This window comes from Schistocerca serialis, chromosome 2, assembly GCF_023864345.2.
Source record: "Schistocerca serialis cubense isolate TAMUIC-IGC-003099 chromosome 2, iqSchSeri2.2, whole genome shotgun sequence".
Classification (NCBI taxonomy): Eukaryota; Metazoa; Arthropoda; class Insecta; order Orthoptera; family Acrididae; genus Schistocerca; species Schistocerca serialis.
In genome coordinates this window covers 988,799,882-988,814,213 of record NC_064639.1, presented here as the reverse complement: position 1 = coordinate 988,814,213, position 14,332 = coordinate 988,799,882, and the positions used below count along the sequence as shown (strand labels likewise).

At 40.5% G+C, this 14,332-nt stretch overlaps 1 protein-coding gene across 7 annotated transcripts in view; it reads left to right on the top strand.

Annotated features, from left to right (window-relative positions):
* The window catches only part of LOC126458418 (cryptochrome-1-like), a 187,777-nt gene that overhangs the window by 90,900 nt on the left and 82,545 nt on the right, over positions 1-14,332 (top strand). For 6 of the 7 annotated variants that reach the window (XR_007585633.1, XM_050095449.1, XM_050095451.1 and 3 more), the window contains exons 2-3: positions 9,749-9,857; positions 13,495-13,640. Coding sequence is in view for 6 of the 7 variants with exons in the window: in XM_050095449.1 (XP_049951406.1) it covers positions 9,749-9,857; positions 13,495-13,640 (255 nt within the window). In the remaining variant the exon portion in view is untranslated. The remainder of the gene's footprint in view (positions 1-9,748; positions 9,858-13,494; positions 13,641-14,332) is intronic. The other variant, XM_050095450.1, reaches the window with a different exon arrangement.

Sequence of the window (14,332 nt, the reverse complement as noted above, 5' to 3'; positions counted from 1 at the left end):
TGAGTAATAACACTTCAGAGTCAGTACCTCATATAGCTTTCTTTTCAGTGAACCTAAATTCATCTGCATCAACTTGTTCCCTTTTAATTTATTACAAATTTTCATTCCCATGTATTGAGGTCCCTGGGCATACAGTCTGAGGCGGTGGGTGCGGAGCATTAAATTCTATTTGTTTGTATTATCATGTGAATGGACAAACTGGTTTCCCTCAAATAATTCATGTGTGGTGTACAAAAATATAATAATCTCATATATGTATAAGGATGGAAGAGTTAATATTTTAAGTTTTCTAAATAATGGTCGACATGGTTCTTTGTGATTTGCAGTGCACATATTTGGAATGATTTTTTTCTTTATTTTTAGTATCCGCACTATGTTTGTCGAGTTACCCCAAAAAACAATACCATACCTAATAATGGATACGAAATAGCTTATATACGCTACTTCTCGTGTGTCCATGTCATTTGAAGTTGATAATATGTGCATTGCAAAATTCAAAGCTGCTCACTTTGTTTGCCAAGTATTCAATGTGAGCCAGTCAGCTCAAATTTTTATCTACATTTAAACCTAAGAATTTGATTGAGTCAACTTCTTCTATACCTTGGTTGTTGTGTACAATCTTAATCTGCTCACATTTTGACTGTTTGGTTTTGAACTGCATCACGTGAGTCTTTGATGTATTTAGATTCAACCCATTTAGCTGAAACGTGAGTCTGTCATGCAAGCGTTTTTAACATGATAATATTAAGTTGTCTCTTCCTCTATGAATAGATGATGAATGCAGCTAGCCGCTAACTTTGTGTAATGTCTTGTCTGTATAGACGTGTATCTGTTGTCTTTAAGACCCTTTCACCTTCACACATAAATCTATACAGTTATGTAAGGGCCTCCCGTGTCTTGGCTGATCCGTGATACGACAGGCGAAAAGTTATACTAATGGAGGATTATTAATATTATCTCTATTTTCATTCGCTCTCTCTCTTTCTCTCCTTTATCTATGTACAGTTTTTATTATAATATTTCATTACGTGAAATCAGCCAAATAGGATCTTTGGTGGAGTTCTTCGTCTTGGTAATCAGCGGCTGGCTTGCTGTAAAAGATCTTTACATTTATTATTACTGTTAAACACTGTATTCAGTCGGGAGAATCAATCGTGTGGACAATTTGTTCCTTTTACGAAACGCTCTCTCGTCAGCTAAACGATCCCGTGACTAAACGCGCCGCTCTTCGTTGGATCTTCTCTATCTCCTCTATCAGGCCTACCTGGTAGGGATCCCAAATAGATGAACACTTCTCAGGAATCGGGCGAACAAGCGCCTTATAAGCTACTTCTTTTGTGGATGAATTACTTTCGTTGTCCTACGACCACTCGTTTCTCATGGGGCCCCTCTCAAACATCGGAAGTTTAATTACAACCATCCTGTAGACTGTACAGTTAATGGCGGGGTAAGCATTTGACCGATTTTCTGGTCTGTGCCATTCACGTGTTGCTTCGCATCAGCGTTCTAGATTTTCAGTTTTTTCTAACTGACGTTTCATATTCTTCTCGGAATTACGGGATGACTCAGCTAAGACAGGCCAACACAAACATATCCACAACGACTAGTTACAGGGTTGTCAGAAACAGTCTGAAAAGCTTGTAAGGGTGCTGCAGGGTAGCTTGTGCTCAGAAATAGTTGCGAAGAGAAAAATCTATACTTTGTGCCGTTTCCGAGTAAATTAACATTGAAGTTAGCCAATCAGACCGTTGCGCGCCGAAATTTATGCGGCCCGCCAGAGTCGGTGTCGCCAAACATGTTCTTCGTATCGTTTCCTAAAACCGAACAAGAGCGCGATACGAAAATCAACGGTGAGCAGTCTCGTGCGCTATCGCCTACGCTGTGGGAACAACTGACGCTAACTGTATCTGGCGGACCACTTGAATTCGCGCGCAACGGCTTGATTGGCCAACTTCAATACTAATTAACTCGGAAACAGCTCAACGTATCAAAAAAATGGTTCAAATGGCTCTGAGCACTAAGGGACTTAACATCTGAGGTCATCAGTCCCCTAGAACTTAGAACTACTTAAACCTAACTAACCTAAGGACATCACACACATCCATGCCCGAGGCAGGATTCGAACCTGCGACCGTAGCGGTCGCGCGGTTCCGGACTGAAGCGCCTAGAACCGCTTGGCCACACCAGCCGGTTCAACGTATCAAACATTTTTCTTAATAATCATTAACCTATGCTGCAAAGGCCTCACAAGCTTTTCAGACTGTTTCTTGACACGCTGTACATCGAAATGCGGCTTTAGCAGTGTGGCGAACTGTCTGATGTATACGAGTAATTTTTAATATTTATAGCTGCTGAATTATGACAGCGATTCTTTTTTATTTCGTGTAATAACTTTATAGTAATTCTGTCAGAGACGACAAAAGACGAGAAAGAGCAGCTGAAGAAGAACCACCCGTGCTCCATGCGATCGAGCATTATCATCCATCAATACGAAGCTTGGGCCCACAGCACCTCGCAACAATCGCAGATGAGCTCCCAAGATCTCGTCTGATACCTGACAGCAGCTAAACCTTGCCGATTCACCCGTACAGTTTCATGAAGAGGGGTCCGAGTGGTCAACATAATACCTGCCCACACCATTAGTGATCCTCCCTTACATCGGTCTCTTTCCACAATGTTTGGGTTCTACGTTCCCTCCAGATGCGAATTGATTGAGAATCACTCTCCAGAGTAAACCGGGACTCTTTTGTGAAAATAACATTGGCCCACTCTTTGACCGTCCAGGTGGAATGTCGATGACTCCACTCTAGACGTTCGTTTCTGTGAAGATGTGTCAGCGGTAGATTCAGCAGGTCTCCGACAATAAAGGCCACTCTGCCAAAGCCTTGCGCACGCCGTTTGTCTCGATACAACACGTCCAGTAGATGCTGCGAGCTCACACGCCAGTTGCCTTGCAGTACTCAGGCGGTACTGTCGTGCCCTTACAGCCAAATAACGCTCCTCTCTTCAGAAATCATACGTGATCGATGCTTCGATATACAGTTTCAGTCTCTATGAACTGACGCCACATCCGAGAAACAACAGAAGATTCGCATTAAGCCATCGGGCCATATCAGTTTGCGACTGCCCTGCTTTCTTTCTTTCTATGGCTCTCCACTACAGAGAGTCTGGTAGGTATCTTCTCTGTGTCATAACGCACCATCTGTGACTGTGTGACCGCTACGGTCGCAGGTTCGAATCCTGCCTCGGGCATGGATGTGTGTGTCGTCCTTAGTTAGGTTTAAGTAGTTCTAAGTTCTAGGGGACTGATGACCTCAGATGTTAAGTCCCATAGTGCTCAGAACCATTTTGTGACTGTGTACACAGTGATTGTACAGGGTGTTTCAAAAATGACCGGCATATTTGAAACGGCAATAAAAACTAAACGAGCAGCGATAGAAATACACCGTTTGTTGCAATATGCTTGGGACAACAGTACATTTTCAGGCAGACAAACTTTCGAAATTACAGTAGTTACAATTTTCAACAACAGATGGCGCTGCGGTCTGGGAAACTCTATAGTACGATATTTTCCACATATCCACCATGCGTAGCAATAATATGGCGTAGTCTCTGAATGAAATTACCCGAAACCTTTGACAACGTGTCTGGCGGAATGGCTTCACGTGCAGATGAGATGTACTGCTTCAGCTGTTCAATTGTTTCTGGATTCTGGCGGTACACCTGGTCTTTCAAGTGTCCCCACAGAAAGAAGTCACAGGGGCTCATGTCTGGCGAATAGGGAGGCCAATCCACGCCGCCTCCTGTATGTTTCGGATAGCCCAAAGCAATCACACGATCATCGAAATATTCATTCAGGAAATTAAAGACGTCGGCCGTGCGATGTGGCCGGGCACCATCTTGCATAAACCACGAAGTGTTCGCAGTGTCGTCTAAGGCAGTTTGTACCGCCACAAATTCACGAAGAATGTCCAGATAGCGTGATGCAGTAATCGTTTCGGATCTGAAAAATGGGCCAATGATACCTTTGGAAGACATGGCGGCCCAGACCATTACTAGCCGGCCGAAGTGGCCGTGCGGTTAAAGGCGCTGCAGTCTGGAACCACAAGACCGCTACGGTCGCAGGTTCGAATCCTGCCTCGGGCATGGATGTTTGTGATGTCCTTAGGTTAGTTAGGTTTAACTAGTTCTAAGTTCTAGGGGACTAATGACCTCAGCAGTTGAGTCCCATAGTGCTCAGAGCCATTTGAACCATTTGAACCAGACCATTACTTTTTGAGGATGCAGGGACGATGGGACTGCAACATGGGGCTTTTCGGTTCCCCATATGTGCCAGTTCTGTTTATTGACGAAGCCGTCCAGGTAAAAATAAGCTTCGTCAGTAAACCAAATGCTGCCCACATGCATATCGCCGTCATCAATCCTGTGCACTATATCGTTAGCGAATGTCTCTCGTGCAGCAATGGTAGCGGCGCTGAGGGGTTGCCGCGTTTGAATTTTGTATGGATAGAGGTGTAAACTCTGGCACATGAGACGATACGTGGACGTTGGCGTCATTTGGACCGCAGCTGCAACACGGCGAACGGAAACCCGAGGCCGCTGTTGGATCACCTGCTGCACTAGCTGCGCGTTGCCCTCTGTGGTTGCCGTACGCGGTCGCCCTACCTTTCCAGCACGTTCATCCGTCACGTTCCCAGTCCGTTGAAATTTTTCAAACAGATCCTTTATTGTATCGCTTTTCGGTCCTTTGGTTACATTAAACCTCCGTTGAAAACTTCGTCTTGTTGCAACAACACTGTGTTCTAGGCGGTGGAATTCCAACACCAGAAAAATCCTCTGTTCTAAGGAATAAACCATGTTGTCTACAGCACACTTGCACGTTGTGAACAGCACACGCTTACAGCAGAAAGACGACGTACAGAATGGCGCACCCACAGACTGCGTTGTCTTCTATATCTTTCACATCACTTGCAGCGCCATCTGTTGTTGAAAATTGTAACTACTGTAATTTCGAAAGTTTGTCCGCCTGAAAATGTACTGTTGTCCCAAGCATATTGCAACAAACGGTGTATTTCTATCGCTGCTCGTTTAGTTTTTATAGCCGTTTCAAATATACCGGTCATTTTTGAAACACCCTGTACATGTGGAGTTACTACCTTGTTTCATAAGTGCCCTGACGTCATCGTTGGCATGGTTGTCAGTTGACCGGAATTCCATCTTCCGTGCATAACACGATCGTACGGACATCTGGTTGACAGTTGGTATGATTATGTCATGAATTAGACACACGACGGGGGGAAATAGCGCGGTTTGTTGCTTTAATTTTAGACACCAATGTATTTCAGTCCATCTTCTCAGAGAATCACGCACCCTTAGAAATATATTCGTATTTCGTCACATGCATTGGTCACACGTTCCTGTAAAGTCCGCCCATTGTTGATGCGTTGAGCATTCGCCGAGCCTTTTTAAAGTCCCTATAGCCAGAAATTCAACTACTTTAGGTCTGGTGAAGGGGATGGCCATGGGAACGGACCTCCTGGACCACGAAACGTTACAGTTAGGTACTGTTCCATTGTCGAGTCCCGAGCGTGGATTTTGCCAGGGACTGAGCGACAGGTGTTCCTGTCGAAGGAAGTTCAGTCTGTTGACCTGAGTGAGAGGGAGATTTGATTGTCAGGCGTGAATTCCCTGAGATGGATATAGATGATTTGAGGAGAATAACCATTCAGAATGTGCAATTAACCTTCAAGTTTATTCTGAATCTCAATTTGCGGAGTGACTTTTCTAAGTGAGGTGCCTCCACATTAAAGTCAGTTCCTTATGCAGAGACAGTGACTGCTTATCGCTATTCCGACTGCTAACTGAAATCCTCGTGTAAATCTAAGATCTGAAGAGCCTTGAAGCTATCTAACTCCAGGTTGTAACTCAGACTGCTACTTCTTTCTACATGTTTCTGTGATCCTAGACCCCAGTTCCTAGCATTTTGTCCGCCTTCGCCTTCGATCCCACCAGTCCCTGACATGACGCGGCGTCGTAGGCTTCACACCGCCTCATTGGATATCTTGATTCGTTATTCTCCAGAAATCTTTCAAAGAGTGAGAGGAGAGGGTAGAAAGCCCTTTCCTACATGGCTAAGGAATCCATCCTAAACCTTCCATTGGCTCCTCATGACGTAGCGTAGTCTCCAACACAAGCCGCTCTCTCTTTCTTTTTTTTCCTCTGCTTCAATTGTTGCCCTTTTATTACCGAAGGACCTTGCTTAATTTATTATGCCACGTTATTTATCCTTTACTGTCTAACTCTTTGCTTCATTAATTCTATCATCTAATTTATCGTTTCCTGTCTAAGGACTTCGCTTCATAGATTATGTTACCTCATTCAGTCTTTTATCGCCTAAGGACTTCGCCTCAAATATCTCGTCAAATAACTTATTTCAGTAGGCCTTCCATATTGCGCTCTTCTGGCCAAACATGTATGTACTCGGGTCTTCTTCTTCCACGCCAAAATTCCGTTTCTGCTATCGATATTGTTCGCAGAACTTGTCTTTTCGCTATGAACACGACAGCATGACCCTTAGAAAATAATTGGTGCGCCGTCGTGCGTATACCACTCTTGTCTTTCTGCAAGGGTAAAGTACTCCAATAGCGCTGGCAGTACATCGCTCAGAAATCGTGATACACAGCACAGGCTAATCTGTTTGGTAACGTATGTGGCCCCATCCCAATGTGTATGTCGTTGACAATTCCTGCCCATACGTTGCGTTGATACTGAAACGATCCTGATGCCTCATGCCCGTGATTTCCAAGGATTTGGTTTTGCCCACACGTGCGTGTTGTAATTTACTGTGTCATCTCTTGTGAATCGTTCCTCATCTGTAAATAAAATGCAGCATGCGAATTGCGGATCTTCAGCGGCCCATATCTCAATTCTCAACTGGTATTTATTTCCGAACCAAGGGCGCCCATATCCGTGGTCAACGACCCCCTCCCCCCTCCCCCCCCCACCTTTGCGGCCTTGTTCTCATCGAAAGGGAAAAAAACTTAGTTTATTCAGGTGTTTTTATTTCGAGAAAAGGATTTTAAAAAAGTCGTTAATACGCAGGTTTTTTGCTTGGTCGGAATTGGAACTTTTTATGGCTACTTGCAGGTTCCCATTCGTCTTCCAAAATATTAAAAATACCGCATACCCCCAAGTATAGGCTCCCCTTAAAAAAAACTAGCGTATGAGCGCCATTGTTCCAGACATGTCATTATAGGAAATTTTCTTCTAGTGTGACAAGTAATTTATAAGTGACTCTTCGTTTTAAAACACTCACTATAAGCCTTGTGCAAGGACTGGCGAAACACTAATGTTTGAGCAGATGTGTTACATATATAAGTGGGACGGGAGAACGATAACAAGTCTAATGACGTGAAGCAGCCGATCGCATAGTATCACTTATAGGCAGAGCAAATGATGCGTTTCATCCACTTGGAAACTACTGTTTGATTGTCTAGTCCTTTCTTTTTAGAAACTGAAGCAGATCTCCGATTGTTAACTATTTCAGTATTCAGAGCTGCAGAAAAGTATTTTGTTCGTCATTAACCGCTCGTTTCCGTTACAGAGTAATCACAGTTGTTGTTGTTGTGGTCTTCAGTCCTGAGACTGGTTTGGTGCAGCTCTCCATGCTACCCTGTCCTGTGCAAGCTTCTTCATCTCCCAGTACTTACTGCAACCTACATCCTTCTGAATCTGCTTAGTGTATTCATCTCTTGGTTTCCCTCTACGATTTTTACCCTCCACGCTGCCCTCCAATGCTAAATTTGTGATCCCTTGATGCCTCAGGACATGTCCTACCAACTGGTCCCTTTTTCTTGTCAAGTTGTGCCACAAACTCCTCTTCTCCCCAATTCTATTCAATACTTCCTCATTAGTTATGTGATCTACCCATCTAATCTTCAGCATTTTTCTGTAGCACCACATTTCGAAAGCTTCTATTCTCTCCTTGTCCAAACTATTTACCGTCCATGTTTCACTTCCATACATGGCTACACCCCATACAAATACTTTCAGAATCGATTTCCTGACCCTTAAATCTATACTCGATGTTAACAAATTTCTCTTCTTCAGAAACACTTTCCTTGCCATTGCCAGTCTACATTTTATATCTTCTCTACTTCGACCATCATCAGTTATTTTGCTCCCCAAATAGCGAAACTCCTTTACTACGTTAAGCGTCTCATGTCCTAATCTAATTTCCTCAACATCACCCGCTTAATTCGACTACGTTCCATTATCCTCGTTTTGCTTTTGTTGATGTTCATCTTATATCCTCCTTTCAAGACACTGTCCATTCCGTTCAGCTGCTCTTCCAAGTCCTTTGCTGTCTCTGACAGAATTACAATGTCATCGGCGAACCTCAAAGTTTTTATTTCTTCTTCATGGATTTTAATACCTACTCCGAATTTTTCTTTTGTTTCCTCTACTGCTTGCTCAATATACATGTTGAATAACATCGGGGAGAGGCTGCAACCGTCTCACTCCCTTCCCAACCACTGCTTCCCTTTCATGCCCCTCGACTCTTATAACTGCCATCTGGTTTCTGTACAAATTGTAAATAGCCTTTCGCTCCCTGTATTTCACCCCTGCCACCTTTAGAATTTGAAAGAGAGTATTCCAGTCAACATTGTCAAAAGCTTTCTCTAAGTCTACAAATGTAGGTTTGCCTTTCCTTAACCTTTCTTCGAAGATAAGTCGTAAGGTCAGTATTGCCTCACGTGTTCCAAAATTTCTACGAAATCCAAACTGATCTTCCCCGAGGTCGGCTTCTACCAGTTTTTCCATTCGTCTGTAAAGAATTCGTGTTAGTTTTTTGCAGCTGGGACTTATAAAACTGATATTTCGGTAATTTTCATATCTGTCAACACCTGCTTTCTTGGTACGTTAATATCAGACAGTTTACAACATTTTGATGACAGATGAGTAAAGCACACTCGCGTGAGTGAGATACCTGATCTCATTTAGAAAAAGCATAAACAGTTATACTTACCAGAAGTTATTCACACTTAATGTCTAGAAAGACGGCAATTGTTTCGCATTTTTCCGTGCACAAGCACGAAATGACCAGTATTAAAATCATTTGTGCCGTATGTCAGTCGTTATTCCTGCGGTTTCTGTTCTAAATTGTGCATGAAGAGCATTTTTGTAATCGGATTTGAAAATGGTGATACTTTCCACCGTGACATGACACTGGTCGAGACTGCCCGCACTCAAATAGTTCGTAAGCCTGCGTGAGCTCACTGTTGCGCATCCAAACACACAATCTCTCAGAAAAGTTCGGCAAATGTAGTTAGTATTCGTACACACGTGACGGTTCTCTGTTTTACAGTACAAATTATGTTAACAATATAAACATGTAGAATGATTGTTGCACACCGCAGAGTTTCTCCAATGAGCCCTCCTTCCGGTAGTTGCTCGCTTCATGAAGTATAAAAACAGTAAGTCAATCTTCTGTGCAAGTATAAATAAATAAATACGTAAATACAGGACAAATACATATAATATTAATTGCTTGGTCTTACACTTAGTGCAAAATGTAAACAAGTAGAGTTTTATTAATGTCCTAGATGACAATTCTGGTGGGATGTTGGTGATACGTGCAGTACACTATGCTTGGTCCACAGATATTCCTACGTTTTAGAATATATTTCCCGCTAATTATTTTAGTTTTTCAGATTGCTGTACTAGGCTTTTTCATTTTATTTTTCAGGTTTCTTCTCCAGTGTCTTGAAGACCTCGATTCTAGCTTGCGGAAGCTCAATTCTCGACTGTTCGTCATTAGAGGGCAGCCAGCTGATGCCCTTCCAAAATTGTTTAAGGCAAGTTATTTCCATGCTGTTACTCAAAGCTTAAAAGTGCCAGGTATATTGTTTCATTCTTGTGGCAAAAATTCAATTTTTTTGCTGCTTGGAATGAAGGAAAGAAAATTAAACATAGGATAGGGTAAGGTAATAGACACTACTGTGACAAATATTTATTCACTGATACAATTGCTAAGCAATTTCTCACTGATATATCCTTCAACCATTCATTAGTCATCTGTGGAATATAAAATGTTGCAACGATATATTCAACTGTGTGACAAAACAATAAAAGTATGATATTGTTTAGTAATATTACATACATAGGTCTACAAAAATCACTGATTTAATTTACTTGGTTTCATCAATATGAAAAATGAAAATAATTTTACTTTACAACTGTCATTACAAGTTTATTGCAGTACTCTAGCTTTATCATTATCTAAATGTTCTGTGACTGACTAATAACAATTTTGCATAAGGATGGCATGTAATTTTCTTTTCAGCTTATCTTATTTTATACTATGAAAGTTTATGGCATGTAATTTTCTTTTCAGCATATCTTATTTTATACTATTAAAGGTTTGCACTTTAAATCTGTTATGAATTTACAGTCATTTACTGAGGGGTTGAGGTTTGGGAATAGAGATTTAATCTATCTAATCAAATTTGGAACTGATATGTGCAATGACAAACCAATTTTTGTTGAAATATGCAATTTATACCTGAACAGTGGTTGCATTTCCTCAAGATATAGTTGACTTCCTGTAGGATGACTGCTGGCTTGTTTCTTCAATCTGTATCTGTTAAAACCGCTTAACAGTTCATTATGAGCAGAAACCATGAGCTACAGGAGTTGAGCATAGAGCGGGGTGGGAGACAGGTAGTGTTTTCTGTTTGTGGGCTGGTTCCAGAGTTCTTGGTTACACAGCACTAGCATGGAGGAGCAGCTCATGCTAGATAATGCCCCTGCCCCCTCCCTCCATACACCCAGCAAATGAACCTTTCAGGGAGGCAGCTTCATCCTAGAAAAGTAGGATTTGGGGGAGGGGGGGGGGGGAATTGGGTTGTAGGATATCAGATATCAACTAGATATGGTATACTACAGAAACTCACAATCAGAAAAAGAAAATATGGTCTTTCAGAGGAAGACCTCTGGCTTATGTAGGTGGAGGGGTTACAGCTGATTATTCCCCTCCCACCTCCCGCTGTGTATGCCTAATCTAAATGAATACATAACAACCTGAGACAAAAGCAAGTGCAAATGTGAGTATAAACAATTACAGTCACTTGATACAGTGTGAAAGGTGGAGCTGTCTGTATTTGCTCACAAGCTCATCAAAGTCTGGTTGCATTTCTAATGCAATTTAGATAACTGTGACTAACTGATTGTCAACCACCATATGCAAATGCAGGTTACATTTCCTTTGGTTCATGACCAAAATGCCTTATGGTATTCCTTAATTTTCTCTTTCCACTTTTTCACAGTTACAAACTTTTCATATAAATTGTTTGTGATATTTTTATTTTACTTGTTTTATGTAAATTATATAGTTAGGTACTGTGTCACCTCCTACTTGGATCTTGGAATACCATACAAAAACATATTATGTTTGTCTACTGGGAATATGGTTCTGAGAATTTAAAATTCATTTGCTTTTATAGCAATCAGAAGACACAGTATAGCTTTTCAAATACCTTTATGGTTTTTACATCTCTTCTTTTATAGTAATATAAAATATGCTGCTGGTTTTGTATGCTTTTTTGTAATGAAAGATATCTGATAATGAAGGATCTATGAACAAAAAGCACTTTATTGCTTCCAATGGCAAACTTCTCTGCCTTTAAAAAGAGGGAGACAGACACACAGAGTGATGTGAACCTTCGTCCTATTTTGTCATAGGTGGTATTTATTCTTTTCATAATTATTTTATATTTAGATATCAGTATGATTTGTTTCTACACTGGGGGTAGAAAACAAAGAAATATTGCCATTTATTCACCATAACATAGGCCTAGTGCAACATCACTACCATTCCTTTGGCAAAATTCTGTAAGTTTAGTTTGTGCAGTTTTTACAGACCGGCCTTGCATTCAGGAGGATGGAGTTTCTAATCCCCATCCAGGTGACCTGGTTTAGGTTTTCCTGATATCCCTAAATTACTTTAAGCAAATGCTGGAATATTTTCTGCTATAAGACCATGGATGTCTACATGTCGCATTCTTGTCAAGCAAGACCTATAAGTATGTAAATGCATGTATATCTGAATTATGTTTTTTGTTTGTCAGCCATAAAGTTGTGAAATCTACAGTATCATTGTAAAAGTGATTGGCTGTGAACAAATGTAAATGCATGCATATTTGAATTGTGTCATTTTTTCTTCAACCATAACACCATGAAATGTCCAATAGACTTGCAAAAGTGGCTGATTGATGAACAAAACTACCAGTACTACTACTACCACCAACACTGTTGTGGAATAAGAGATTCTCATCATCATTTGCCACAACTGAAACTGTGGAGCAGAGTTAATAGAACTGGGAAAAAGAGTTAGAGTGACAGGGGAGGGGGGAGGGGGGGAGGAGATAGAGAGAGAGAGAGAGAGAGAGAGAGAGAGAGAGAGAGAGAGAGAGAGAGAGAGCAGACCTCAAGTTTTTAAAAGGAATAATTACTTTTTTCAAGGTGCAAAATAATTTAACTAGACATGAAGAGGGCAGGGGGGGGGGGGGGGGGGTTCAGCGGTGATCAGCAAGAATGAGTATAATGGAGAGAGAAATTACAGGAAGTAACAGATCAAAATACAAAAGAAGTTATTCCTTTCAAATAATTTGAGCATGTTTTCCCCACTGTGTGTACTTCGTTTTAATAGCTGTCTCCTACTTGACTATTACTCCAGTAGCTCAAGAGCCAAAGTGTTTTGTCTTTTTTTGTACTTACCTGTTCTACAGGAGCAATAGTTTTGTTTATTTGTGAGCTAAATAATGTGTATTTTTGATGACTTGTGGTATTGTTAATTATAAGGAGCACTATAAGTCTTAAAAAAGCCATCAATAGACATCTGTTCATCTGTAATTTACCGAGTAACACAACTAAAAAGTCAACACAAACAAATTAATGTCTTTCCTGTGATTTAGATCAGACACTTGAACTAACTGCTCATATTTAAGACAATTGTGTGTGTGTGTGTGTGTGTGTGTGTGTGTGTGAGAGAGAGAGAGAGAGAGAGAGAGAGAGAGAGAGAGAGAGAGGAGAGGGAGGGGCGAGCAGGAGTGAATGAGTTTGGGGAATGGTTGTTGCATCATTCACAAGTACAGTAATTTACTTTCACTCTGTTTTCAGATGGAATGTAATTGTCAGTAAAAGATTTCTGTTATGCTGTATAACTGAATTTCAAATAACAGAGAAGGGCAGATAAGTTTTGTATTTAAGAGTAAGTTAACCATTGTGTGTATAAAGTCCCTGGAACTCGAAAGTAAAGCCTGTAGAAACAAAGATTTTCCTCACAATTAGAATTAGTGATGATTACAATATATAGTGAGTGACCTGGTGTTTTAATGTGATTTATTAGTGGTCAGTATTCTACAAAAATTTAATAAAGATGAAAATTTTTCTTGATGTGAAGGATGAATAAAACAGAGATGCTAATCTTTTTAGCAGGAATGGGGGACAACAAACTTGACCTTTGAGGAAGATCCTGAACCATTTGGAAAAGTGCGTGATCAGAACATAATGGCAATGTGTAGAGAAATGGGAATCTCAGTAATTTCCATAGCTTCACACACACTGTACAGTCTTGATACGTGAGTAAATTTTGTGATTCATTAATTTAGTTGTCAGAGTTGTTTCAGTTATTATATTTTGTTCTTTGGTGCTACTGATTTTTCTGTCACTATGCGTAATATTTGTGATTATTGTTGAAACTTTTAAGATAAACTGACAAAATTTCTCTTAAAATTAGATTTTTTCACAGTAATGGTCTTTTTGGTAATTGTATAAGACAATCATTTGTAGCCTTCTAAGCAAAAGTAGAAAAACTTTGATTATTACTAACAGTAGCTAAGTGTTATTTTATGCATGTTTGTCTATTTATTTATATATTTATTGTCCTCTGAATCAATACTGTGCATGACATGCACATGGTGATGCATAAACATACATTTGATGTTGGACATTATGATAATTTGCTGGCATGAAGTAATATGCCAAAAGTTTACACAAACATGAGCGTACATACATATTTTCTGAGAAGTTATGAACACACAAATTTATGAATACACAAATTACATACTCAGTTACACATTTGTATTTTAGTGCTTTATTCCTCTCACACATATACACAACAGTACCTGGTTGAATATTCTTTCTGCACTTAATTTGCTTAGTAGCAGATGATATAGAGGCAAGATTTGGGCACATACTTGCATTAATGTTTTACTCTTGACAAAATTCTTTGCTGCAATTTGTTTATGTTTCTTTCCACCCATGTGGAGCA